At 43.3% G+C, this 25499-nt stretch overlaps 2 protein-coding genes and 1 pseudogene across 2 annotated transcripts; all 3 read left to right on the top strand.

Moving 5' to 3' along the window:
* The first annotated feature begins 11004 nt into the window (after positions 1-11004).
* On the top strand, positions 11005-15798 carry LOC109907628 (cytosolic non-specific dipeptidase). Its single transcript, XM_020505717.2, has 12 exons — positions 11005-11117; positions 11302-11432; positions 11531-11674; positions 11867-12029; positions 12645-12733; positions 12936-13133; positions 13226-13310; positions 13519-13679; positions 13995-14159; positions 14459-14600; positions 15094-15241; positions 15373-15798. Exons 2-12 carry the CDS (start codon positions 11304-11306, stop codon positions 15443-15445), a joined length of 1497 nt encoding a protein of 498 aa, XP_020361306.1. The 5' UTR covers positions 11005-11117; positions 11302-11303; the 3' UTR covers positions 15446-15798.
* A 1443-nt stretch (positions 15799-17241) lies between these two features.
* LOC116352840 (beta-Ala-His dipeptidase-like) lies at positions 17242-22805 on the top strand. Its single transcript, XM_031787626.1, has 2 exons — positions 17242-17396; positions 22544-22805. The coding sequence occupies exons 1-2, from the start codon at positions 17271-17273 to the stop codon at positions 22781-22783; spliced, it is 366 nt and encodes a 121-aa protein (XP_031643486.1). The 5' UTR covers positions 17242-17270; the 3' UTR covers positions 22784-22805.
* A 10-nt stretch (positions 22806-22815) lies between these two features.
* Positions 22816-25062, top strand: LOC109901100 (cytosolic non-specific dipeptidase-like; annotated as a pseudogene).
* Positions 25063-25499: the final 437 nt, after the last annotated feature.

Genomic DNA, 25499 nt, shown 5'->3' with positions numbered 1-25499 from the left:
GCTGCCTCTAAATGCAGCCATATAAAACTGAGTGTAGGCAGTCAGAAAAAAAGATTGGATATGGAAAAATAATCTGAATTGGGTTCTCAGGGTGGCTGTGTAAACACAGTGTCTGTGACGTCTGTAGATTTGTGTGAATCCCAATGGGATAGGCTACAGTGAAACATCTATAAAGTTGGCTTTGGGCTCTACCTTTCAGAGACACAAAAGCAATGTTCCTAATTTTAAAATCACAAATTGTCCAATGGTCATGCAGGATAATGGGATTATACTTGGTTTTCCTATTAGTTGGCTTCTTAATTGGTGTCCAATTAATGGCCGACATTAATTGTGTCGGCCATTATTGGTGGTGATTATTCTGCATCAACAGGCAATACAGTTATGCAAAAGTTACATTATTGACTTCAATGATAGATTGGTGCTTAAATCCGATTCATGCACAGAAATCTTAAATTAGGAGCCGGCTCTGTTTGTCACGCCCTGACCTTAGAGAGACGGTTTATTTCTCTATTTGGTTAGGTAAGGGTGTGATTTGGGGTGGGCATTCTATGTTGTCTATTTCTTTGTTTTTTGCTGCGTATTTGGGACACACAGGGAGATCGGCGGAGAGATTGGTAGGCGGAGTCAGGGTTCAGACCTGAGCCAACTCCCCGTGTTTACCGCGGGGAGCGAGTTACTGGTCAAGCATCGTGTTATCCAGTTCTGCGCACCATGCCTTCGGTGCGCAGCCACAGCCCGGTGCACTCTCTGCAAGCTCCCCGCAGTTGCGTGCTAGAGTGGGCTTTCAGCCAGGAGAGATTGTGCCGGCTCAGCGTTCCTGGCCTCCGGTGCGTCTCTTCGGCCCAGATTATCCTGCGCCAGCTCTACGCACGGTATCCCCAGTTCGCCAGCACAACCCAGTGCAGCCTGTTCCAGCTCCCCGCACTTGCCGGGCTACGGGTGGTATCCAGCCAGGACGAGTTGTGCCAGCTCTGCGCTCCAGACCTCCGGTGTGCCTCCACTGTCCAGTGTGTCCTGCGCTGGCTCTACGCACTATGCCTCCAGTGCACCGTCATAGCCCAGTGCGTTCGGTGCCAGCTCTCCACACTCACCGAGCTAGAGTGGGTACCCAGCCAGGATGTGATGTGGCAGCTCCACTCACTAGGCTGCCAGTACGTCTCCTCAGTCCGGTGAGACCTGTTCCGGCTCCACATATGAAGCCTCCAATGGTGATCCATGGCACGAAGCCTCCAGTGATGATCCATGGCACGAAGCCTCCAGTGATGATCTATGGCACGAAGCCTCCAGTGATGATCCATTGCACGAAGCCTCCAGTGAGGATCCAGGGAAAGGAGCCTCAGGCGACGGTCCGTAGTCCGGAGCCCCTGGCGACGATCCACAGTCCGGAGTCATTGGCGACGAGCTGCAGTCCGGAGACTCCAGCGGTGGTTCCCAGTTCAGAGTCTCCTGCAACAATCCACAGTCTGGTTCCACAGAAGCGGAAGGATCAGCATAGGGAGCGGGGGCTACGTCCCGAACCGGAGTCGCCACCGAGGGTAGATGCCCAACCGGACCCTCCCCTATAGGTTCAGGTTTACGGCCGGGAGTCCTTACATTTGCGGACTCCCGGCCGTACTGGGGGGTACTGTCACGCCCTGACATTAGAGAGACAGTTTATTTCTCTATTTGGTTAGGTCAGGGTGTGATTTGGGGTGGGCATTCTATGTTGTCTATTTCTTAGTTTTTTGCCAAGTATGGTTCCCAATCAAAGGCAGCTGTCTATCGTTGTCTCTGATTGGGGATCATACTTAGGCAGCCCTTTTTCCCACTTTCTGTTGTGGAATATTGTTTTTGTTAGTTGCTGGTTTAGCGCTACAATACTTTTACGTGTCGTTTATCTTTCTTGTTTTTTGGTGTTCATAATAAATTCAAAATGGACGCCTACCACGCTGCACCTTGGTCTCATTCCGACGACAGCCATAACACTGTTAGAGGAGATTGCAGCCTAGTTGGACACACGACAGTTTGTTGCTCTGTTAATATTAGCACTTGCTATCTTGCCTTTCGTCAAATAAATGTTACCAATACGAATGTACGAAGAGCAGATGTTTTGGTAATTAGACCGCTATTTGCATTTCGTAAGTACTGGTGGAACGTCTACCAATGGCATGCCCCTCTTTTAGTGAGAAATTACATTGGTCACTCAAAACATGTATAAAGCAGAAATAGAGAACAAAAGAAGAAAGGCCCCTCCTTCAGCTACTGTATGAGTCATGATTTCTTCGTCTCTCTCATGTCTAGATTATGAATGTCTTAATGTCAGTTATGCTTTGTAACTTATGGTTTTGCCTTGTATAATTTGACTTAAATAAAGGTTAAATAAAAATAAATAATTATATATCAAATGGAATCCATAAATGTTACAATGATATCAAATATTTTGTCTTATTAGGTATATAGATTCAAGCAGTACAATAACAAATGTCTGCAAACTTATCTGTACTGTATATTGTCAGAATTGAAGAGGTGAATTGTTTATTCCTCTGCTGTGCTTGGGTAGGGGGTTTGAATTTCAGATAAAGCTGCATCTCGGAAGCACCAATTATCATGGGTGATGGGTGGGGACGTTTGTAATTGATCAATACTGGTGTGGTCCAGGTGAAGGCCACGTTAGAAGGACATTTAGCACCTTTATTTCTGTCCTGAGTACAGAAGGGAGACATTGTGAGGTTGATGTAGGCTCAGGCATTATTTAGGCCATGGGCCTCATTTAGCAAAGGTGCGCTTGAATTAGCAAAACGTATTATATTTTACGAATTCTGCTAGGTGGCTAAGTCAAATCAAATCAAATCAAATTTATTTATATAGCCCTTCGTACATCAGCTGATATCTCAAAGTGCTGTACAGAAACCCAGCCTAAAACCCCAAACAGCAAGCAATGCAGGTGGAGAAGCACGGTGGCTAGGAAAAACTCCCTAGAAAGGCCAATACCTAGGAAGAAACCTAGAGAGGAACCAGGCTATGTGGGGTGGCCAGTCCTCTTCTGGCTGTGCCGGGTGGAGATTATAACAGAACATGGTCAAGATGTTCAATGTTCATAAATGACCAGCATGGTCGAATAATAATAAGGCAGAACAGTTGAAACTAGAGCAGCAGCACAGTCAGGTGGAAGTTGAAACTGGAGCAGCAGCATGGCCAGGTAGACATAAGTGGCTAATGTTAGTTAGGCTAGGGGTTAGGGTTAAGGTTAGGGTGAAGTTTAGGAGTTAGGTGAAAGGTGAACCGGTTAGGGTTAGGGGAAGGGTTAGCTAAAAGGGTTAAGTTTAGGGGAAGGGTTAGCTAATATGCTAAGCAGTTTTAAAGTAGCTAAAAAAGTAGTAAGTACTAATTAGAAAAAATGCAAAAGTTTTTCAAAGGACAATCAATCTTGCATAATGCATGGCCAGTGTTTGGTACTTGCTAGGTGGCATGCATTTTTTGTTTGGAAGTCACTGCAACATTCTGCCCACACCATTGCACTTTCACCATTGCACTTTCACCATTGCACTTTCTTTTAGGAACTATCATGGCCCAGTTCCAACATCTCCAAATCATGCAGCAAATTAATATTATAATTTATTTCAACAAGGAACACAGACTGAGACCAAGGTCTCTTTTACAGGTGGGCCTTGTGTATACATGTTTACACATACAGTTTAGGTACAATGATTAAGAAACTACACAAGACAAACAAAACGATCACAGATAACACACAAATACAGCAGCAGATTGTTACATTTACACCCAGGTGATTCCCCTAACAGCACAAGAACTTGTATTACCCAAAGCAGTTACAAGCAATACAAAAATACAAATCCTCCAATAAATGTTTAAAATGGGCGACAGGAGGACAAGAGTCTCCAGTTTATGTTTAGTCTGCAGGCTATTCCATAGGCAAGGAGTGTAACAGGAAAAGGCATTCATACCCAACTCTGTGGAAATCACATGGGCCTCAAGTGTAATCCATGCTTGAGACCTGGTTTTAGGAATTCTAAATCTAATGTTGATGAGTGATGATAAATAAGAATGTAGTTTATAAAATGGCTCTACAGTGCCGGTGACATTTAAGATGAGGGAGGATGATAGATTTCTTATGAGCATGGCCTTATTTCTATTACAGCATCTTACCCAGCTCAATGTAACATCGATAGGTTTAGGCTACTACATGATACTCAAATTTTCCCTATACCCATCATGAGGTTGCTGCAACCAAGCCTATGAATGAAACATTTGAGTACTCACAGAGTGACACATTCAATACCGCCTTGCATACTCTTGTCTGCGTCTAGCTAATCAAGGGTGTAGTCAAATCAAATCACATTTTATTGGTCACATATACATGGTTAGCAGATGTTATTGCGAGTGTAGCAAAATGTTTGTGCTTCTAATTCCGACCGTGCAGTAATATTCAACAATCTAACAATTCCACCACAACTACCTAATACACACAAATGTAAGTAAAGGGATGGAATAAGAATATGTACATATAAATATATGGATGAGCAATGACCGAGCGGCATAGGCAAGATGCAATAGACGGTGAAAAATACAGTATGTACATGTGATATGAGTAATGTAAGGTACAAACAATAACTTCTATTGGGCAAATTCAGGTATGTTCAGCCCTGTTTTGTTTTGTTCCATTTGCTTCAGTTTAAGAATCGATGGAATGAATACACCCCTGATCACATACAAACAGCATGATCATTTTGCTAGTTGTAGAATTCCTTCTCGCATCTAGGTGCTGTGCTCCTCTCACCTTTTCCCTTTGCTTGTGGACTTCATTGTCCAACACATCAGCTGTCTATGACCAGGCAAAAATATCATATCCGCTAACCGCTACACACAGCCTACCTGCATAATTGTAGCTACTAGAACTAATGTGTTGGTAAACCCGCTACAATCATGCAGTACAGTGTAGGCTGCCAGCCGTTTAGCAGATACACTGGCAGGCTCCAATGGCAATACATTAATAAAACCAAAATCTTACCTTGACTTGAAAGAGTTCCAGTGTTGGATAGCCAGTTAGCTAACATAGCTTCCCTTTCTGTTTGAGCCAGTTGTTTGAGTATGCTAAACTAGCTAGCTGCATTCACTAGCTAAGTGAACGTGAGAGAAGAATACAACAAAATATACCTATCTCTCTCTCTTTCTCTCATGGTTCTCCTTAATTTTTAATTAAATGAATTTGTTCAAAACTGTTAATCTATTGCCTTTCTCTTTCTTTGAGTCAACTACTCACCACATTTTATGCATTGCAGTGCTAGCTAGCTGTATCTTATGATTTTAGTACTATATTCGTTCTCTGATCCTTTGATTGGGTGGACAACATGTCAGTTCATGCTGCAAAAGCTCTAATAGGTTGGAGCACGTCCTCCAGAAGTTGTCATAATTACTGTGTATGTCTATGGAATGGGGTGAGAACCATGAGCGTCCTAGGTTTTATATTGATGTCAATGTACCCAGAGGAGGACGGAAACTATCTGTCCTTCGGCTGCACCGATTGCGCTGTACTCATTGCGAGTACCACTGGTGTAGCCGAAGGACAAGGGAAAGCTAAAACTACGGGAAAAATGCTGCGTGTGGTCACAGCATTTCAAATAAAATCACCACACTGTTCATACTTGACAGACAGTTTGTTTATTTCCCAAAACTAAGAGCAGTCACCACATTACTGAGAACCCCTTCCATGTGCCAGTGTCATTTCTGACCCCAATCATCACAGCCCTCTGTCCTGACAGTGCTGGATTAGAGAGTAAGATAGTGGAGCTGCAGGCAAATTACTAAGATCTGGTGTTACCCATTTCTGGAGCCTTGTGTCAGACACAGAGTATCAACTTCTGAAGCAGTGTGTGCAAAAGGTGACATCATTTTTTGTCAGCACTTTTTCATGTGGAGCAACATTTTCAACAATGAGCATTGTGAAACAAAAACAGAGAAACATACGAATCAATGCACACTTGGATTGCCTCACAAGGATAGCAAAAACAGACTATACATTTAGAATTAATTCAGTCAAGGAGCAGAAGGGACATTTTCTCTCATCCAGCTACTAAGGTAACCCTGAATATTGGTCTTATTCATGTGATGTAGCCTATTTGATGTGTGTATGTATATATTTGTGATGTGCTGTACATCAAATCAATTGCATGTACTCTATTGCATGTACTCTATTTGCTCTCAATTGATAATTGATAATATTGGAAGAAAAAGTACAACAAATTAAAGATATGTGCAGCACTCTGAATGATTGTCTCAACCCAAAGTGGTCCCCTTACAAAAAATTGTGAGTAACACTGGTCTACACTGCAAAACAGTGTTTTTTTCATCAATTATTTGGTGACATGTACAGTGCATTCGGAAAGTATTCAGAATCTTTGTATTTTTCCACATTTTGTTACATTCAGGGCTGAGGAGTAACAAATTACATGTAATCCATTACATGTAAGGTATTACAAAAAACAGTAACTGTAATCCGTTACGTTACCAGCAAAAATATTGTAATCAGATTACTGATACTTTTGAAAAACTACATAGAATCAGCATTGAAAAAAGGCGCAAGTTTAAGTTTGTTCCACCTGAGACAACTATGATGACATGCCAAATGTGTTTGATGGATCTTGGGAAAAGAGCAGGAATAGGCTTTTGTAGGCTACGTACGTGTAAGCTATGTCTTGACTGCTGTCGGCATCCAAAGATTATCCAATTTGAATAAACGCTTGGATGTAAGGATGACAGCAGTGGTGTTGTCTACGACATACGGATATCAATTATTCATGATATCTACAAGCGCATTGATGTGAATCACACTGCTACTCTCTCATTTAGCTATTTGTGCCTTACGGATTGTGGTTGTTGTCGATGGCTGTTCACAAATCTAAATGTGTATTTGAACCCACTAATGGTTGAATTCAAGAAGTTTAAGCTGCCTATCTATACATCACTGTTGTTGAAACCAGTGGACAGCCAGTGAAAAATGTGCTCTTGCAACAGCTGCATAGTGCGGATCCAAGCCTATAGAATAAAAGTGGGGCTTTTATTGTTCAACCTAATTCATGCTGATAAAAGAAAATCCGCAGGCCTAATGTACACCTGCTCAAACCTGCACACTTTTGATAGCAACTACAGACCGCCCCTTTAAGTCTATCTATTTTTGGACGTATACATCATATATATACTGTACCAGTCAAAAGGTTGGACACATCTCACATCAAATAACATGAAATCAAATGTTATTGGTCACATACACATGGTTAACAGATGTTAATGCGAGTGTAGCAAAATGCTTGTGCTTCTAGTTCCAACAGTGCATTGTGCACACCGCATCACCCTCTGGAGAGCCCTGCGGTTGAGGACGGTGCAGTTGCCGTACCAGGCTGTGATTCAGCCCAACAGGATGCTCTCGATTGTGCATCTGTAAAAGTTTGTCAGGGGTGACAAGCCAAATTTCTTCAGCCTCCTGAGGTTGAAGAGGCACTATTGTGCCTTCTTCACCACACTGTCTGTGTGGGTGGAACCATTTCAGTTCGTCTGTGATGTGTACTTCAATGAACTTAAAACTTTCCACCTTCTCCACTGCTGTCCCATCGATGTGGATAGGGGAGTGCTCCCTCTGCTGTTTCCTGAAGTCCACAATCATCTCCTTTGTTTGAACACAAACCTTTGTGGTGCCCCAGTTTTGAGGGTCAGCAAAGTGGAGATGTTGTTTCCTACCTTCACCAACTGTGGGTGGCCCGTTAGAGTCCTGGACCCAGTTGCACAGGGCGGGGTTGAGACCCAGGGCCTCCAGCTTGATGATGAGCTTGGAGGGTACTATGGTGTTGAATGCTGAGCTGTAGTCAATGAGCAGCATTCTTATATAGGTATTATTTTTGTCCAGATGGGATAGGGAAGTGTTCAGTGTGATGGCGACACCTACTCATTCAAAGGTTTTTCTTTATTTTTACTATTTTCTAAAACTATCAAAACTATGAAATAACACCAAAGAATTATGTAGCAACAAATAAGTGTTAAACAAATCAAAAAATATTTTAGATTTTAGATTCTTCAAAGTAGCCACCCTTTGCCTTGATGAAATCCTTGCACACTCTTGGCAAAGCATGCCATTCCATGAGCGCAGCATTTATTTTTCTACCCGAATCAATGAGTCCAATCAGTCCTCCATGACAACAAAATCATAAACAACAGAATAGGGCTGGCTAATAAGTCCTTAGTTTTGGGGTCATGCTCAAGTAAATATTTTTGTCTAATCTATACTATATTTCCAAGTCCTAATCTTGAAAATCAAGGGATATGACATTCATTGGAATGACTGTAATTCTGATAGACTTTGGTTTTTAATGTAAAGATACCATTTTATCGTATTATTATATGTAGAAGAAAGTGATGGGTTAGAAGAAGCCTACATAACCAACCCATAAAGTAAAAATTAACATCCCTATATAACCAGCTATGTAAACTTTAACATTGATTTATCCTGCAATAGACGTCGTTCAATTGGTAACAAACATTTTTGTCTTCTTCTAATGACTCTTAAGGGTAAAGTAATCTAAAAGTAACGGAATGTAATCAGATTATGCTTCTGAGTTTGGGTAATCCAAAAGTCACGTTACTTATTACAATTTTGGACAGGTAATTTGTAACTGTAACGGATTACATTTAGAAAGTAACCTACTCAACCCTGGTTACGTTACAGCCTTATTCTAAAATGGATTAAATAGTTTCCCCCCCTCAATCTACACACAATACCCAATAATCACATTTACATAAGTATTCAGACCCTTTACTCAGTACTTTGTTGAAGCACCTTTGGCAGCAATTACAGCCTCGAGTCTTCTTGGGTATGACGCTTCAAGCTTGGCACACCTGTATTTGGGGAGTTACTCCCATTCTTCTCTGCAGATCTTCTCAAGCTCTGTCAGGTTGGATGGTGACCGTTGCTGCACAGCTATTTCCAGGTCTCGCTAGAGATGTTCGATCGGGTTCAAGTCCGGGCTCTGGATGAGCCACTCAAGGACATTCAGAGACTTGTCCCAAAGCCACTCCTGCGTTGTCTTAGCTATGTGCTTAGGGTCGTTGTCCTATTGGATGGTGAACCTTCGCCCCAGTCTGAGGTCCTGAGCACTCTGGAGCAGGTTTTCATCAAGGATCTCTCTGTACTTTGATCTCTCTGTTCATCTTTCCCTTGATCCTGACTAGTCTCCCAGTCCCGGCCGCTGAAAAACATCCCCACAGCATGATGCTGCCACCACCATGCTTCAACATAGGGATGGTGCCAGGTTTCCTCCAGACGTGACCCTTAGCATTCAGGCCAAACAGTTCAGACTTGGTTTCATAAGACCAAATAATCTTGTTCCTCATGGTCTGAGAGTCTTTAGGTGCCTTTTGGCAAACTCCAAGCGGGCTGTCAGTTGCCTTTTACTGAGGAGTGGCTTCCGTCTGGCCACTCTACCATAAAGGCCTGATTGGTGGAGTGCTACCGAGATGGTTGTCCTTCTGGAAGGTTCTTCCATCTCCACAGAGGAACTCTGGAGCTCTGTCAGAGTGACCAAGGCCCTTCCACCCCAATTGCTCAGTGTGGCCAACTCTAGGAAGAGTCTGTGGTTGCAAACTTATACCATTTAAGAATGATGGAGGTCACTGTGTTCTTGGGGACCTTCAATGCTGCAGACATTTTTTAGTACCCTTCCTCAGATGTATGCCTCGACACAATCCTGTCTCGGTGCTCTACATACAATTCCTTTGACATCATGGCTTAGTTTTAGCTCTGACATGCACTGTCAACTGTGGGACCTTATATAAACAGGTGTGTGCCTTTCTAAATCATATCCAATTAATTGATTTTACCACAGGTGGTCTCCAATCAAGTTGTAGAAACATCAAGGATGATCAATGGAAACAGGATGCACCTGAGCTCAATTCCGAGTCTCATTGCAAAGGAAACAGAATACTTATGTCAATAAGGTATTTCTGTTTTTTATTTTTAATAATTTAGCTGAAATTTCTAAAAACCTGTTTTCCCGTTGTCATTATGGGGTATTGTGTGTAGATTGATGAGATACATTTTATTTAATCCAATTTAGAATAAGGCTGTAGGTAACAAAATGTGGAAAAGTGGAAGGGGTCTGAATACTTTCCGAATGCACTGCATGAAGTTTTAGAGTTTTTAGAGTTTAATCTAAAAAGGATATATTTGTTAATGTTTCACTATTTTTATGAAATTCACTGAGGAGGATGGTCCTCCCCTTCCTCCTTTGAGGAGCCTCCACTGTGCTCTGTTTATCAATGGAAACATGCGTAGCCTCTGGTACATCCTAGCATCTCCACGTACGCAGAAGTTAAGTAAAAAATGTACGCATGGTTGATAAATGAGGCCCCAGAGTAGGCCCATTGTATTATGATTTGAATAAGGCCATTTCAGTTTTTGATTGCGTCCTGTTTGTTATTTTTATTTGTAGACTCCATTCTGATCCTCACTCCACCGCCAAGAGCGTCCTCATCATAGGCACCAGCCTATTGAAATCATAATACAACGGGCCTGCTCTGTGGCCTCATTTATCAACCATGCGTACATTTTTTACTTAACTTCTGCGTACGTGGAGTTGATAGGATGTACCAGAGGCTACGCATGTTTCCATTGATAAACCGAGCACAGTGGAGGCTCTTCACCAGTTAAAGACCCAGGCGGTAATTAACCCCTGCCAGAAGTTATGCTTCCAGTGTTGCAGGTGAACAAGTGTAGTTCTTCTACAACTCCCCTGTTAGGCCATCTGTTTTTTAAAGCCTACTTAGGCAAGGCCCCACAAATTACCGGACTATTAAATCCTTCACTGTATTTTGTTCATTACTTAATGTTGTTCATGTCGAGGGGACACAGCATGCAATCTTTCTTGGAGTTGGATCAATTGTGCTACAATTGTGCTTGTCAGCGAGAAAAATATAAGTTGTCAGCTTGCTTGGCTTGACCTCGCGACCCTTCCCATCAGGAGGTGAGCCAGTCACCGGAGGTATAAAAACCCTGTGTGTCCCCGGAGACTCCAGTCCAGTGGGTTCTGAAGACAAGGGCAACATTAAAGAAGTACCAAACTTACAAGGCTACGGTAAGACTTATTTTATTTGTCGTTATAGTTTAAAAGTTGAAGAACAGAAGAGTAGTGAGACATAATGAGATATAACAATTTGCTTAATTTAATTTGTTTAATTAATTTGTTTATTAATGTCTCTTCTTAAATTGCTTTCATCATTGCTTCATTTTAAGTGAATAAATCCTTCTATTCTTTTTAGAGATGACGATCTGGCAACTGCCTTCCATGCTCCTTGTTGTTATATCAAGTGTCTCTACTCATCCTCATCACTTATTTGAGTATGATGAGCTGAGTCAGTATGTTGACAGCCATCAGGAGGAATATGTACAGGCAAGTTTCTAAACAGAATAATGATGTTGTCTGTTTTATTATCTGATAATACAATATTTACTACAAATAAATACTGTGTGTGTGTGTGTGTGTGCTAGACTCTGAGGGACTGGGTTGCTGTAGAGAGCGACTCCAGTGATGTCTTGAGGAGGCCAGACTGCCAGCGCATGATGGATATGACGGCTGAGAAACTACAAGCCATGGGAGGGAAGGTGGAACTGGTGGACATCGGGGTACAAGAGGTCAGTTTTCTGAAATGTGGTCAACTTAATGATTATGTTATGGGATGGGTCTTTAAAGTCCTTTGGTAGCAGATCAGACTGGTTTGCAGAAATAAATACTAAAAGTTGGGTGTTAACAGAAATGCTCCCTGCCTTGCAAACTGTATTCAAGTCATTTTCTGCATCTATCATGTCTTTTATCATCATGCTTAGCTGCCTGATGGCAAGACAGTGGCCTTACCCAAGGTGGTGACAGCCCAGTTTGGCAGTGACCCCAGTAAGCAGACAGTCTGTGTGTATGGACATGTGGATGTCCAGCCTGCTAAGCTAGAGGACGGCTGGGCCACTGAACCCTACAACCTGACAGACATCAACGGTAGGCTATGGCTTCCAACAGTAGTCTATGGTATCCAACGGTAGGTTGTGGGTTGCAACAGTAGGCTATGTTTCAAGGGTAGGCTATGGGTTCCAACAGTAGGCTATGGGTTGCAACAGTAGGCTATGGGTTGCAACAGTAGGCTATGGGTTGCAACAGTAGGCTATGGGTTGCAACAGTAGGCTATGTTCCAAGGGTAGGCTATGGGTTCCAACAGTAGGCTATGGGTTGCAACAGTAGGCTATGGGTTGCAACAGTAGACTATGGGTTGCAACAGTAGGCTATGTTCCAAGGGTAGGTTACGGGCTCCAACTGTAAACTATGGATTCCAGCCATTCACAGTCACAGCAATCAAATGTATTATAATGATTTTTTACAGTGCTTTACAGTAATCCATTCTAAACCCAACACATAGAAACATCTATCTACAACTAACAGCCATTAGATATTGTAACTAACGTGAAGGAATGAAGCAAGTACTTGGGTGTGGGATGATTTTTACCATACATATTTTCAACCAATGAAATGTAACTGATACATGCATGTTACATGTCAATGTGAGCTGAACATAATGGACATTTATTTGAAAATAATGACTTTGATTCTACCTCTAAGGAAACCTCTACGGCAGAGGGGCGTCTGACAACAAGGCCCCTGTCTTAGCCTGGATCCATACAGTGGAGGCCTATCAGGCCCTCAGCATTGTGAGTGTTCAGTAAGAAGAGATATCAGAGTGAACTCATAGGAGATGTAGAGACAAGATGTGGTGAAACAAGTTCATTTGCAGTCTAACTGACCATTATTAGGGAGCTTTCCTTTGTTATAATAATTCTTATTTTTTTCCACTCCTTTCCCCTCCTTCCCCTTCCCCTCCTCCTCTCCACCCCCTGCCCTCTCCCCATGCAGGACCTGCCAGTCAATGTGAAGTTCATCATCGAGGGAATGGAGGAGACCGGGTCCAATGGCCTGGACGCCATGATCGTGGCGCAGAAAGACACGTTCTTCTCCGACGTCGATTACATCATCATCTCAGACTGTGGTTGGCTGAGCCGACGCCCCGCCCTCACCTACGGGACCAGGGGGAACTGCTACTTCTTTGCTGAGGTAGGACAGGCTGGGGGCATTTCCAATTCTGTGGGACGTTACTTTTTCAAGATCATTAATGAATAGCCATGGTGACTTTGTATGTTTGGTAGGTAGAGGGTCCAAAACAGGACCTACACTCAGGGGTGTATGGAGGCACTGTTATAGAGCCTATGACAGATCTGATCGGCATATTGGGTGAGTTTTTCACCTCTTTGAGTGACAGTTTGTAATACTATCTTAACACCTACTTTATAGGTATCGCTGGCTCATGTTTGCATGCAAAGCTATCGTCCTTGTGTCTGTGTGAGCTCTCTATTGGCAGAAATAATAAAATATTAGATAACCCTACAAATGGGTGTCCATAAGAACTGCTTGTGTGTTGACCTATCTCTCCCACACCCAGACACACTGATCAGCCCCAGTGGAAAGATCCTCATTCCAGGCATCAGAGAGGCCGTTGCCCCACTCTCAGACGAAGAGTGGAAGATGTACCAGGATATTGAGTTTGACATTGAGAGCTTTAAGTCCAAGATCGGCGTCAGTCAACTCATGTACAGCAACAAGGTGATTCACAGGGGAGCGGATTTTTTTCCAAAAAGCAATACATACATTTTTTTTTTTTTTTTATGTTCTTTTAAGGTTTTCACTCCTCCTATCTCTGTTTCTCTGTGTTTAGCCTGTATTTATATAACCTCGTTATTGTTTAGTTTTTTTATCATGTTTTTAAAATATTTTATTTTGTCTTTTATCTATTTGTACATTTTCAAACTTTTTAACTGCATTGTTGGGAAAGGGATTGTAAGTAAACATTTCACAGTAAAGTCTTCACTTGTTGTACTCGGTGCATGTGACAAATAAGAGTTTAATTGGATTTCTCAGGTAGATCTGCTGGCCCATCGTTGGCGTTACCCTACCGTTACCATCCATGGCATCGAAGGGGGCTTCTCTGGCCCTGGCTCCAAGACGGTCATCCCTGCTAAGGTCATTGCCAAATTCTCCATTCGACAGGTCCCCAACATGGACCCAGCAGTGGTCAAGAAACAGGTAGGTGGTACACGCCTCTCACCCAGTGTATTGTACAGTTGCATGACAACACAATTACAGTGTACATGCAGTTACACACAGTTACACACATTTCTGGAATTGTTATAACCTTCAGACTCTCTTTATACAATACATCCAAGAAAAGGGAACATTCATCCAGGCTACACTATTATAATGTACCTCATTCTGCTCATTCAGGTCATTTACTATTCAGTTATTCACTATTTCAGTTTGGTTTCAGTTAATGAGATAGACGTGAAGACTGCATGTATGCCTGTTACATATTTGTTCTGTTGTAGGTCACAGACTACCTGAACTCTGTGTTTGCCAAGAGAAAGAGCCCCAACAAGCTGAAGGTGACCATGATCATTGGGGCTAAGCCCTGGTTAGCAGACACCAAGCACCCTCTGTACGAGGCAGGGAAAGCAGCCGTGAAGAGAGGTACAGTTAGACAACTCTGCTCTGGACAAACCAAAGGACATTTCTTATGCTGTCTGTGTGTGTATTTGTATGAACAGTGGTCATAGGGGTAATGATTACTGTGTAGTAGCTGACTGTGGACATTTATTGCACAACAGTAGCTTCACAGTGATAGGCCTATTTGTAGTCTTTAGTGTTACCAGACATAGATACATATCCTTATCGCTAAAAGAAGCCAGTGTGCTGTGGTTCTACTGTAGACCTATCAGTGGTTAAGGCATGACAGTGCAGCGGTATTGTAATGTTTGTGTAGCAGAAAGGACTTGGAATGACAATCTCGCCCTGTCTGAGGCTTGTATTCCTAAATGACAGCCTTTGACCTTGCAGATGAACTCTTGGTCTAACGGTTAAGATATGAGACCTGACTTCTAATCCCACTGGTTGCAGTTGGTATTCCTCTACTGCAGGTATAATGCATTATGACGCAGTCAGACTTGTCACTGTTTTCCTCTAGTGTTTAACGTGGAGCCAGACCTGATCCGTGAAGGGGGAACCATCCCCATCGCCAAGACCTTTGAGGACGTGACCGGTAAGAGCATCATCATGATGCCCATCGGAGGTTTCGACGATGGCCTCCACTCCCAGAACGAGAAAATGAGCAGGTTAGCCCTTCAATCTCCTAATACAGTATGTATTTAAAAAATGACGATGGACATTTATAGATTTTTACGCATGCACGCATACACATAGACGTATCAACAATGTCTTATTTCTGTTTATATTCCTTTCCCAGGTACAACTACATAGAGGGGACCAAGTTGTTCATCGCGTACCTCCATGAAGTGGCCCATCTCAAGAAGGACTGAGAGCACCTCTTTTCATCACCACCGTTATAAGACAGATCTATATTGTTTAGCTTGTATGAGATCCCATCAGTGGAGTCTGGCTTTGTTTAGCCTTTTTCCTGACATTAACTGGTAACTTCTTGTTTCTTTCCCTCTAAGCAAAACATTCCAGAAACCCTGTGAGTTCTTGGCATCTGATATAGCCTCAACACTCTGCCTCTCTCTCTCGCTCTCTCTCTCTCTTTCTGAATCTTTCTTCCCCCCTCACGTTCCTCCTTTCTCTCTCTCAATGTCTCTCTCTCTCTCTCTCTCAATTTCTCTCTCATTCACATACAAATGTCTACTTGATAGAGCAAATAAAACTGGTTTGACGCACTATATGTTTTCTGAATCTTTTTTGTCTGGGATGCTTTAGAAAGAACATTGTCAAGTGTTAACCAATATCCACCACGCCAATATATAAAGAACAAGTGTTTCCCAAAACCATCCCTGACTTCAAGACATAAAGAAGCGTTTCACAATACCATCCCTGACTCCAAGACATAAGAGCAGCCACAAAAACAAAGAGCAACAAAAATTGTAGTTCTCTCCTTATGTTCGGCACATGGAAACACTATTTTCTTCAGCATTATGGTGAGTCTTTACTATTTTAGCAAAACATGTATACATTTTTTTCATGGACTTCCTTAATTAAGTGCACTACAAAGACGTTGTCATGGAAAAACAGAAGTGGCTGCATGTTTATAGATGGTATGATGAAGAAGGGTGAAATTAATTGTAACATAACAGAAAAGTGTGTGTGATATTGAACATCAATATGATTGCATGACGACCTGAGTGGGGTCATGTGTATGCATGCATAACAGGGTTTGCATGAGCGGCTAAGCTTGCTGGTGTCATGTACTGTAGCCTAGATACTGTTAAGACAGCATTATGGCATCACCAACTGTAACTTCTGTTAGCATCCTTCATCCTCTGTATTAGTTCTGTTAGAAAGTTCAACAGTATTCCCAGTTGAGACAGTGCTAAGTTGTGTTTTTTGTCATACTGCACCCTGATCTTTGATCCTCGAGCCCTGGCAGAGTCCAATTAAGTCAGTCAGATACCAGAGACTACCTACAACCATAGACTTTGAATTACTAGAACAGACAATTCCATTCAAGTCACTGCTGTGTGTTGTTTTGGAATTCTATTTCTATGCCCCCACACTCTCAGGAGTAACATGGAAATCTAAACTCACCAAACCACCCATTTCCCTCTACAAGTATATAAGTCAGTAGCTAGAGACAAGTAGAATCCAGTAGTACCAGATTGAGGCAAATATTGCTAGAATGTACAGTATGGAGTAAGTTATTACTTGGTTATTATCATCACTGACTTCCTGTGGCATCTTACTCTCCCTCACAGACAAAGTTCATTGTTGTTGCGTTCCTGTTACTCCACACATCGGCTTCCTCTTCTTCCTCCTCTTCTCCTGGAGCTGCAGACATGTTGGAACCACTGTATCAATACAAAGATGACCACCAAAATCAGTTTGTTCAGGTGAGGAATGAGCACTATTATGACATTCTACTTGGAGTTGGGACTCATACCTATACTCTGTTACTGAACTGTATAATGATACAAATATACATGTTCTTGTGCTGTAGTGAGGTGAATAGAGAGAAACCGAAGAAACCGAAGCAAAATAGTAAAGAAAAGAGGAATGTCCACTCACTGTTTTGCTGCTCCCATACGGGATCTTTTAATAAACCTTAGATGATATAATCACAACCAGGTTGCCTGCCTGCTATCCATAGGCCAGCTTCAGCAAGCTAATGTACCCTGGTATTACAAATGTGACAATATGAGGATGAAGGTGGCTCATGGTTTTGGTTCCCTAGGTAACCTGTATGGGCGAGGGGCCACGGACAACAAAGGGCCGGTCCTGGCCTGGCTTCATGCTGTGGAGTCCTACCAGGCCACAGAGAAGGTTAGGATTTGCCCTGAAACAGCACAGCTGAAATCTGAATCTTAATGTTCTGCTTGCGGTCTCTAGTTAGTTTTCAGACATTATCTAACCCATGCAGTGTAGCTTAACATAGCAATGGTTATTAAAGGGATTCTGTAATGCATGTATCATAACCTCAATGTTTGGGGTAATCTGTGAGTCTGAATATAAAACCATTTGTGGGATTGTAGAGGAGTCAAACAGTATGTGAATAAGAGACGTGTCTGTAATATTTGTGTTGTGGAGAAATGACCAGGCAGGAGACGGGAGTACAGTTAGTTTTCGTTTAGTCAAAACCCCTCGAGCTCTACAGTTCGCGGCATTCCAGTGCGCATGTGCATTTCCTATTAGGTGTAGTAACGTAACACTGCCGTAATGCATTACTGCTTAGTAACAGCACAGTAACTAACAGATGTAGATCCCAGATACTACACTCCTCCCCCATAGTGTTTAACTCCCAGAGAACAAGGTAAATATGTTAGGTAACTACTAATGCAATATCTGAACAATGCATTCTTTAAAAAATGTCAACTACTGGGTTGAAGCAGACTTTTCAGAGCCCAGCACAAATCCAGGGGATTATTCTGCCCCGAAGATGGAGTTTGTGTCCTAATAACTAACCCAGGTAATGTCCTTTTTCTTTCCTTTTATCGAGGACATATTAAAGTGTTTGTTTTACTGTCCGTTACCTCCTTAACCAGCTCAACTCACAGGTCAAGCTTTTCAGGTGCCCTTCGCTGTCGAATAGGATATCTCCGCTCCTCCTGGGCTTCCTGTGGTGGGCCAGGTTCGGGTGGAAGGTCAGGCTCTGTCTCTCCCGTACGTCCACAGTCAGTAGAATAGTCCTGGGGGTCGTTATTGTTCTTGTTCTCTCGGCATGTCTCTGCTGGGGCGTTGGACCGTAGCAGATGATCCACATGAACGTTGACCTGGCGATGACCAATTTGGACTTGGTAAGTCAAAGGTCCTCTGCGTTTCAGAAACAGTTCAGCTGGTGTACATTCCGTTACTGTGTGTGGGGTGTTACGGTAAGTAAACAGGAACCGGGGAAGCCTTTGGTGGATGGGCACAGACTGAACCTCGAGTCTAGTCCAGGCCTTCTTGAAGGTTTGCACGGCTCTCTCCGCTGCTCCGTTTGATGCCGGATGGTAAGGTGGTGACAGGATGTGCCTTACTCCGTTGTTCTTGAGAAACATTTCAAAATCGTTTGACGTGAACGGGGGGGCATTGTCCGATACGAGCTCCTTGACTAGTCCAAAGGATGCAAACAGGTGTCTGAGAAGATTGATGGTCTTCTCAGCTGTCGTCAGTTGAGTAGGGAACACTTCCATCCACTTGGAATGGACATCGACGACAACAAGGAAATGTTGCTTGTCAATTTCGGCGTAATCCACATGGATGCGTTCCCAAGGTGTAGCAGCCCAGGACAATGGATGAAGAGGTGCAGCAGCAGGCTTGTTGCGAACAGCTTCACAAGGTGAGCAGTGGCCTACATGCTGTTGAATGTCCTGATCCAGTCCAGGCCACCACAGATACTTGCGAGTGAGTGCTTTCATTCGAGTGACCCCTGGATGTCCCTCATGCAGGTCAGATAGCAGTCTCCTCTGGAATTTGTGAGGTACCACCACCCTTGATCCCCACAGAACACACCCTTGATCAGTGGACAACTGGTCTTTCTTGTCGATGAATGGACGAAGGTTATCGTCATTTACGAAGGTTGGCCAACCGCCTAATGTTAAGTCCAAGACTTTGGAAAGCACTGGGTCTTTCCTTGTTTCCTCTGCTATGTCAGAAGCAGATATGGCCAGTTCATCAATGAGAGAGATCTGGAAGACTGCTCTATCATCTTCACTGTCGGAGTCACTATTGCATGGTAGTCTTGATAGTGCATCGGCATTTGCGTGATCACTGGATCGTCTGTACTCAATCTCGTAGTCGTAGGCTAACAATATCAGAGCCCAACGTTGCATTCGAAGTGCAGCAAGGGTTGGTATAGCTGATTTTGGTCCAAGGATGGCCAACAGAGGCTTGTGATCTGTCAGCAGTTGGAACTTCCTTCCGTAGAGGTATTTGTGAAACTTCTTCACTCCGAATATTATGCTCAGGGCTTCCTTCTCAATTTGAGCATAATTTTTCTCACTTGGTGACAGAGTCCGTGATGCCAATGCAATAGGGTGTTCTTCACCTGACGGTAGAACATGTGAGATGACGGCTCCTACTCCGTATGGAGATGCATCACACGCGAGTCTCAGCTTCATCTCTGTGTTATAGTGGGCAAGCCACTTGCTCTTTAGCAGACGCTGTTTGCAAGTCTTGAATGATTCTTCGCATTGTGGGGACCAATTCCACTTTGTATCGGCCTGCAGCAGTTGGTGAAGCGGATGCAACAATGTGGACAAGTTTGCCACAAACTTTCCGTAATAGTTCAGGAGCCCCAAAAATGACCTCGGCTCTGAGATATTTGTGGGTGCTGGTGCGTTTACGATTGCTTCCACCTTGCTGTTGGTTGGGTGCAGGCCTTGTGCATCAATCTTGTATCCGAGATACTCCACGGAGTCCTGGAGGAACTCACACTTGCTGCGTTTCATTCTCACTCTATATTTCTCCAGTCTTGACATCACTTTGTCCAGCACTACAAGGTGCTCTCCAATGGTTGGTGCTGACACGAGGATGTTGTCCATGAAGCACACAACATGGTCTATACCGTCCAAGATCTGATCCATTGTTTGTTGGAATATCGCTGGAGCTGTCGAGATTCCATAGGCCAAGCGATTGAATCTGAATAGCCCCTTGTGTGTATTGATGGTCAGATACTGTTCTGACTCCGGATCCAGCTTCAGTTGCTGATAAGCGAATGCCAGGTCCAGCTTACTGAAAACCTTCCCACCAGCTAGAGTGGCAAACAGATCTTCAGCGTTTGGTAGTGGATATTCCTCTGGTAGTGTGCAGCGATTTACTGTGACCTTGTAGTCACCGCACATTCTGACGGTCTTGTCTTTCTTTGGGACTACAACAATCGGAGCAGCCCAGTCGCTCCTCGCTACTTTCGTGATTATGTTATTCTTCTGTAGGCGTTCCAGTTCCTTCTCTACTGCTTCCTTAAGAGCATAGGGAACTGGACGTGGTTTGTGAAAGATAGGCTTGGTTCCTTCTTGCACTCTGACTTTTGCTGTGAAGTCTTGTATTTCACCGTAGCAATCTTTGAAAAGTTCTTTGTGCTTCTCCAGCATGTTAGTGAGTGTAGCCTGACTCACTGGTTTATCATTTCTCAGACTGAAGATTTCTCCCCAGTTCAACTTGATCTTTTGTAGCCAGTTTCTGCCTAGCAAGGCTGATTTTTCTCCTTTAACAATGACAAGCGGTAGCGTCCACTCCTTTCCCTCATACCGGACTGGTACCTGGATCTGCCCTAACACAGGAATAGTGTCACCAGTGTATGAAGAAAGGCGGATGGATGCGGGCTGAAGAGGACACTCTTTCAGTTTTTCTTTGTAGAGTCTCTCTGGAACCAGAGATACAGACGCTCCGGTGTCCAGCTGCATTTTAACCTTAACCCGCTAACTCCATGTTGAGATAGATTCCATCTTTTAGTTGTTGAGCTGTGTACACTGAACAGTTCCACTACTGTTTCAGTTGTACCTTCCTCTTCTTGTGCTGCGTCTGACACTTTGTGTGCTCTTGCTGTGCGTTTTGAGGCTTTACACACTCTCTGTAAATGTCCAACCTTTCCACAATTGTGGCACTTTTCATTATGGAATCGACATTCACTGTGCTGATGATTATCTCCCCCACATCTGTAGCGACTTGGCTTAGACCTTTGAGATGTGGGCTGTTTTGTTCTTGTGTAACCTTGAGGACGGGACTGAAAAAAGTGACCTTTGTGAGCTTTTTCCACCACGTGCATCACTGACCTTGTGAACACCTTTCTGACGTTCTGCATGTCCCGATAGCTCAATAGTATCCCTGTGGGCAAGCTCGAGTCCAGGTGCTATATCAGAGGCTTTCTTAAAGGTCAGGTCCTTCTCTGACAGGAGCCTTCTGTGATATGCTTCACCTGTGAGACCACATACAAACTTGTCTTGGAGAGCATCATCAAGAATCGTGCAAACTCACATGTACTTGCCAGCCTTTTCAAAGCAAGGATGTAGTCAGCCACGGTTTCCCCTTGACTCTGGGGACGTTGGTAAAATCTGAAACGTTCTGCAATGAGAATTGGCTTAGGCTTGAAATACCTTGAGAGTTTCAGTCAGTTCTGCATAGTTCAACTCCACTGCTTTCATTGGTTCAATGAGACCTTTCAGCAATCCATACTCAGTTGGACCCAAATCACTGAGAAATACGTCTGCTTTCTTTCCATCTTTGATTTCATTTGCAGCCAGCCAACGCTCAAAACGCTCCAAATAGGAATCAAAATCCTCTTTTGTAGCCTCAAACTCTGGTACTCGACCAATGGTTGCCATTTTCACAGTTAATTGTTCAGTTTCCTTATATTCCTTAATTTTCTGAATATTCATCTACTTCTTCACTTCAGAAGTTTCTGCAATTACTTAATTCACTGCACTCATTTGTATTAATGTACACACCGTGTTACGTTCCTTCTTCCTTTTTTCTTTCTCCTTGCCAATATTTCTCCACTGAGATCGCCTAATTTCAATGGGTTCAATGAGACAGTTTCTTTTATTTAACCACCAGAGGGCAGTGTCGCTATTCTGGACTCCAATAGTCTTGCTACTTGGCAGCTCCTGAATACTGTACTAGCAGTGCTAGCAGTGGTTAGCCTTCTCTACTGGCAAAAGAAAGTAAATATAACTGACGAATTACATAATTATTTTGAGTTTCATGACTCACGCAACATTCTTCCCTTCAAGCAATGTCCGTTTATGTAGTTTAATCACCTCGTCGCCACTGTAATATTTGTGTTGTGGAGAAATGACCAGGCAGGAGACGGGAGTACAGTTAGTTTTCGTTTAGTCAAAACCCCTCGAGCTCTACAGTTCGCATGTGCATTTCCTATTAGGTGTAGTAACGTAACACTGCCGTAACAGCACAGTAACTAATATAAACAGATGTAGATCCCAGATACTACAGTGTCACTGACTGGTAGGATTGCCTGGATCTATTGATTTCAGGAGATACCAGTGAATATAAAACTCATCATTGAGGGTCTGGAGGAGGTGGGCTCATACGGTCTGTTGGAGTTGACCAGGAAGAGAAACGACAGCTTCTTTGCAGATGTGGACTTCATAGTGATCTCTGACAACGTATGCGCGACCAGAACCCCAGCCCTGACCTATGAAACCAGTAGGGAGCAGCTATTTCTTTGTGGAGGTGATGATATAGCTCATTTGATTGCTCAAATAAAAATATGACACACTCTACCATGGTACCATTTGTTCAGTATATTCCTGTTACTTGTTTCAGGTTGATTGCCCTAAACTGGACTTCCATCCTAGAGTGTATGGGGGTTCAATCCAGGAGCCCATGTCAGATCTGATAGCCTTACTGGGTGAGATACAGAGGCGTTTGACTGACAGCTCTATCCAATCGTCAAAAAAAGAGAGGCGCAACTCTGTCTGATAGACAAAATTATATATTCATTCCGTTATAGTTCAGGTCAGAAGTCCCTGCACCAAGCAAAAAATGAAGATAATGGTGTATGTGAGCTAAGGTGCTTATCCAAACTCCGTTCCAGTTAAAACATGTTTCATCCCAAAATGTCTTCATTATTTCTTATTCCTCCCAAACAGGAAGTCTGTTAGATCACACAGGTAAGATCCTGGTTCCTGGGGTCACTGATGATGTCGCGCCCCTCACTGAGGATGAGAGGAAGCTCTATGACAACATCAGCTTTGACTTGGAGGAGATGAAGATAATTCAAGGTTAGTGATTAATTGTAACCCATCCTTGTCCATCCATGGGATCCAGGGGGCCTTCTCAGAACCAAGCACCAAAACTGTCATCCCCAAACAGGTCACAGGGAAGTTCTCCATCCGACAGGTCCCCAACATGGACCCTCCAGATGTGGAGAGGAAGGTACAGAGTATCTACCTGTCATGGTTTGAATGACAGGTGTACCAGGGTTGGGACAGGAGAATACCCATAACAAATCCTTTAAGGATCAACGTCTGCTAAATTACCAAAATGTAAATGTATTGGTCTCTGAGTAAGTGTACAGTATAGAAGTTGGCTCGCTCTTTCTTGGTCACTTGGTCCATGTGTATATTTAAAACCCAGAGACCAATCCTAACATAGCCACCCTCTTCAAGCCTCCATGTCCAACTCTCCTCTGTCACAATACCATGTTTCACAGGTGAAGGAGCACCTTCAGCAGGTCTTCTCCACTCTAAAAAGTCCTAACAGGGTGACCACAACTGTTGGGGCTAAACCATGGGTGGCTAACCTGAAGGACCCACTGTATGTTGCCGGACAAAGGGCAGTCAGAGAGGGTCAGTTGGAGAGGCCATTTACATAACCTCTCTCATTTGAAACCATGTCTAACTTCATTGTTTAAGTTAAGATGCGGTTTATCCTTGTGTTAGTGTTTGGAGTGGAACCGGAGCTGATCCGTGAGGGCTCCACCATCCCTATCGCTCTGAACTTCCAAGAGGAGATGGAACCGGAGCTGATCCGTGAAGGCTCCACCATCCCTATCGCTCTGAACTTCCAAGAGGAGATGGAACCGGAGCTGATCCGTGAAGGCTCCACCATCCCTATCGCTCAGAACTTCCAAGAGGAGATGGAACCGGAGCTGATCCGTGAAGGCTCCACCATCCCTATCGCTCTGAACTTCCAAGAGGAGATGGAACCGGAGCTGATCCGTGAAGGCTCCACCATCCCTATCGCTCTGAACTTCCAAGAGGAGATGGAACCGGAGCTGATCCGTGAAGGCTCCACCATCCCTATCGCTCAGAACTTCCAAGAGGAGATGGAACCGGAGCTGATCCGTGAGGGCTCCACCATCCCTATCGCTCTGAACTTCCAAGAGGAGACAGGCAAGAGTGTGATGATGCTGCCCATAGGTGGCCATGATGATGGAGAGCACTCTCAGAATGAGAAGATCAGCAGGTAAGAGGAGATGAGAAAAGAAGATACGATTCCAGATGTTTCTCCCCTAAATTTGTTTTTGATTTTTTTTACATGGCAGATTAATCATGGAAAACATCTTCAGTAAAATAGTGAATCTTGTTTTTCTCTCTCAGGTACAACTACATTGAGGGGACGAAGCTGTTAGCTGATGATTTTGATGAGATCTCACTACTACAGAAGGTGCAGGATATATTTCCATCCAAGCTGTGACCACGATAATTATGCTGTAGGTGACAGTATTGTGCTAGTTGAGTGCCTGGGTTTGCATCAATAATGGCTGATCCCATGCTGTGACTCCACTCTCCCAGGGTTTCTTAGGGGGAGTGTGATATCCAAGAACCACATGTCCATTTCACCACACAATGAATAGCTTACACACTTGTACATGTGTGAAACAGGACAAATATAACCACCCCTATTTGACCTTTGAACAGGTATTATTACATAGCCTGAATGAGGTTTACCATAGGAACAACATTTTAGCACCCTCTAGTATAACTATTTCCACGATTTGTATTTTATGCATGTATTCTACTCTGGATGAACTAATAAAGGGGGCAAAGACAAACGGTGGCATGTCTTGTGAAATAAATGTATTGGCTGACTCAAACACTTAAGTGTTATCCAAATGTAAAAAATAAAATACTTGGGTCTTGTGGGAACATTTCCGGAAAAGAGGGGAGTCACCACACTTGCGTCTTTCACTTTGAACAAAAACATTTTTATATTGCACTTCAGATAGATATCATCTGTTACTTATTTGTGTGACTTGTCTGTGTCACCTTTAGCTGGAGTCAGTCAGTGTGGATGTCAGTGTGGGCTCTCAAGAGAAGATAAGCTATGTGCAAACTGCCCACAAAATGAGGTGGAAACTGAGCTGCGCTCCCTAACCTCCTGCCAAAAGTATGACCATATTAAAGAGACATATTTCCCTCAGATTACAGACCCAAAATAATTTGAAAACCCAATTTTGATAAACTCCCATATCTATTGAGTGAA

This window comes from Oncorhynchus kisutch, linkage group LG2 (assembly GCF_002021735.2).
Source record: "Oncorhynchus kisutch isolate 150728-3 linkage group LG2, Okis_V2, whole genome shotgun sequence".
Taxonomy (NCBI): domain Eukaryota; kingdom Metazoa; phylum Chordata; class Actinopteri; order Salmoniformes; family Salmonidae; genus Oncorhynchus; species Oncorhynchus kisutch.
This window is presented reverse-complemented; position numbering and strand designations above follow the sequence as displayed.

What these genes read in the sequence shown, in the direction of transcription:
- LOC109907628 (XM_020505717.2), top strand. Translation starts at nt 11,304, where the DNA reads ATGACGATCTGGCAACTGCCTTCCATGCTCCTTGTTGTTATATCAAGT. An exon ending in CCTATCAGGCCCTCAGCATT is followed by an intron (nt 12,734 to 12,935) that starts GTGAGTGTTCAG and finishes CTCCCCATGCAG; the next exon opens with GACCTGCCAGTCAATGTGAA. An exon ending in AACTCATGTACAGCAACAAG is followed by an intron (nt 13,680 to 13,994) that starts GTGATTCACAGG and finishes TGGATTTCTCAG; the next exon opens with GTAGATCTGCTGGCCCATCG.
- LOC116352840 (XM_031787626.1), top strand. Translation starts at nt 17,271, where the DNA reads ATGAGGATGAAGGTGGCTCATGGTTTTGGTTCCCTAGGTAACCTGTAT. An exon ending in CCTACCAGGCCACAGAGAAG is followed by an intron (nt 17,397 to 22,543) that starts GTTAGGATTTGC and finishes TATTGATTTCAG; the next exon opens with GAGATACCAGTGAATATAAA.